Source organism: Phytophthora infestans, genomic scaffold (assembly GCF_000142945.1).
Source record: "Phytophthora infestans T30-4 supercont1.143 genomic scaffold, whole genome shotgun sequence".
Taxonomy (NCBI): Eukaryota; Oomycota; class Peronosporomycetes; order Peronosporales; family Peronosporaceae; genus Phytophthora; species Phytophthora infestans.
In genome coordinates this window covers 209921-212995 of record NW_003303616.1, presented here as the reverse complement: position 1 = coordinate 212995, position 3075 = coordinate 209921, and the positions used below count along the sequence as shown (strand labels likewise).

Here is a 3075-nt window from a genome sequence, read left to right as displayed (position 1 = left end):
ACCGGACTCATCGATTCCCGTGCTCGTAGCCAGACATGGCCACCATGTGTGTTCGCAGCGCTCCTACCCGCTCACACGCCGAGGCTACTGTACAACTAATCTACCTACTATTAATACATACTACATGTAGTAATCTTGCCGAGCGTCGTATCGCCCTTTTGTCTGATCGCATCGTTCCAGCAAAAACAAGAACTTGGACGTCACCGCTGCAGACTGCAGCTGCAGTGCAGTGGTGCCATTCAATGGCATTCATATATCGGAGCCTGCGAGTTGCGACTCTTTTTTGTCAATCATGTGTCGCATCTGTAAACGGCCAAAGCCACTTGGCCTCAGTATGCCCCAGATCCGTCTGGGGCTCCTCTAGGCAACTGACTCCTTTCATTCGCGGCATTTGGCGACATTGAAAACAAGGGACGGTAGTGGGATAGCGTAGCGCCAATTTCTCCTATCTAGACAGCCATGAGGACGGTGGCCGACGTGTCCACCGACGACCTGGTCAGTAGTCTCCTTAACTCCGTCACCACGGGGGGATCCTCGACGTCCTCAACCACATCCACCACCCCGTCCACCTCGACCGGCACTTCGCCCACCACTTCGTCCACCTCGGCAACAAGGACTTCAGCACCTCCGTCTGTTTCTTCCTCGACGCTTTCTTCCGCTTCAGCGTCGCAAAGTGCGTCTTCCTCCTCAAACGATGCGTCTCCGGCCACAGACGCCCCGGATACGACGAGTGCGGTCACCACTGCACCAGCCACCACTGCTCCTTCTCCAGCTGATTCTTCTTCTACAGGTGCAGGCGAGACAGCAACAAAAGGCACGACAGAAGGCAGCGACGACGGAGGTGGCGGCGGCGGCAGCGGCGCCGGCCTCTTTATCGGTATCGCTCTGGGAGTCTTGGCCCTCGTGATTGCCGCCTTGTTGTTCATGAGATCACGCAGGAAACGCTCGCAGAAAGAACGCGAGTCGGCTTCTTCTCCTCCGGCAGAAACCACATGCTTAGCGGTGCCGGCCGATCGAGGCTTCAAGAAGGAACAGGAACTGGGCTTACCGGAAATGTCCATCGAGCTCACACCGGGAGAGCTAGGCATGTCCAAGGGCTTCGACATGAGCTATGCCAGCTCGACGAGATCCAGCGCCACCAGTCAGCCGTACAACTCCAGTCTTGCGAGCAGCACTGACAGTAGCGTTTTTAACACAAGAGGAGGCGTAAGCCCAACATTTAGCAACCGCAAGATGGCCAGCTACTCGTACCAGTACCGCGAGTCGGAGGAGAACGGCAACGTCAACCCCAACACGTCATCGGCACGCAGTAATGACAGTACAACGTTCCATCTTACGGGTTTGATCGGCAACGGAGCAACAGCAAGTGGCCGGGGACCCAGCAATCAGACCCGTGGCCGGAAACTTTCGGCTCCGGACGAGTACGCAGAATTGGTGACGGCCACAAATGCACACGGCAAAGTTGACATGAACGCGCACAACCAAGCGCCCCTGGCGATGCACGCAGACTTCACACAGAGCACCGCCAGTCAGAACGAAATGAACGTCAGCATGGGACCGGACAATGACAACCACAGTTTCTTGGCGCCACTTCCGACACGACCGGCACCTGCGCCGGCATCTCGTCCGACACCGACCATTGTCCGTGCCTCTGAGGAAAGCATGGGTCCGGACTCGCCTGTAGCTGGCCGTGGCAAGCGGACAGGATCTGTGTATGACACGATCCCGAACTTGTCGGGAGAGAAGATGTCGGCGTCTGCGTCGACGCGGAGTTCAGTGGAAGACCCGAACGCCATGTCGACCGCTTCGTTCCTGTCCGAGTCGTCGATCTCGTCTACGTCGACCAGAGACAGTGTGGCCACATCAGCTCGAGGCTCGGCGTACGTCTCTTCGATGCCCTTGCTGCAACAGCTTTCAAGTGCCGACGACAGCGACTACGGTGAGGATGTTTCGTCCGAACGCGCGTCGACTGAGTTTTCAGACAGCGCCAACACGGCACGCTCCGGTTCGCTCATCGCAATGAACTTGGAGGCCAAGGACGGCTGCAGCGAGATCGCCATTTAGCTTCAAGAGGTCAACATGACGACTCGCAAGTGTATGTATTTAGCAGTGCGCTTGTGCTGACAAGTGCGCGGCTTCTTCGTCGGACTACTTAATGATTTTTTTTGGATGCAAAGGGGCTTGGTACGAAGGTCAAGCGGCATAATAAATGAAGCGAAAGCTTGCGTTATTGGCGTTTGGATGGCAGCCGCAACTGCTACTTTCTCGTGTGGGTGCCTTTTTCATTGCCTTATGCTGGTCTGTCACTCTCCTTAGTTGATGTCGGCGGGACGCAGTGAATCGGCGCGGCTCTCGTCCGAGTATTCCGGATTGTTGTAGTCCACGTCGGCAAAGTAGTGCGCCTTACGCTTGCGTGTGCGACGCAGGTGTCCGGGCTGCATGTAGTACTGGTCAGGCTCGTCCGCATTGATAGCCACACTTCCCACGTTGTAACCACGCGAGCGGTAGAGGGTCTTGTTGGGGTAGTACAGCACATCCTGGCCCAGGTGGTTAACATAGGGCGCGTCCGAGTGCGCCACGGTCTCACGCTTCTCCCAGTTCTCCGGAAGTTGACCGCCCTCACCTGGAAGTGAGTCCGTCACGTGGTGCATCCACAGGTGCCATTGAGGACCAATGAGCGTTCCTTCCACCTCGTCCCACGAGTCCACCTTGTACTCAGTCCAGCGGTGCTGTCCGTACACTTCGGTAGGGTCCTCGTAGTACTTGAATCCGTTCTCGTCTTCGCCCACAAAGCGTCCGAACTTGACGTCACCTGGATTGTAGAGTTTCCACAACGCGCCCTTCCAGCCGTAGCGCTTGTTCGCCTCCAGGTACTTTTCAAACACCGTGTAGAACGAGCGTGTCTGCATCGACTTTACGAGTGCCACTGACTGACGCTGGATCAGACGCCCGCCCAGAGCGAGCGCCGAGTGTCGACCACTAGCAATGACCATACTCTTCTTGAGACTGAGAGCGTTCAGAGCCGCAAATTTTGGCCTTCTCCCTTAAATGCTCGCCTAAGTGCGATAGCTGGTG

The 3075-nt window shown here is 56.6% G+C and overlaps 2 protein-coding genes across 2 annotated transcripts; one reads left to right on the top strand and one right to left on the bottom strand.

The window, feature by feature from the left end:
- Window positions 1-459: 459 nt before the first annotated feature.
- On the top strand, window positions 460-2023 carry PITG_20174 (carbohydrate-binding protein, putative; the record flags this gene model as incomplete). Its single annotated transcript, XM_002895657.1, has 2 exons — window positions 460-1939; window positions 1986-2023. 2 exons carry the CDS (start codon window positions 460-462, stop codon window positions 2021-2023), a joined length of 1518 nt encoding a protein of 505 aa, XP_002895703.1.
- Window positions 1301-3040, bottom strand: PITG_20173 (NADH ubiquinone oxidoreductase subunit, putative; the record flags this gene model as incomplete). The annotated part of the gene is made up of 1 exon (XM_002895656.1): window positions 1301-3040. The coding sequence occupies one exon, from the start codon at window positions 2991-2993 to the stop codon at window positions 2313-2315; it is 681 nt and encodes a 226-aa protein (XP_002895702.1).
- Window positions 3041-3075: the final 35 nt, after the last annotated feature.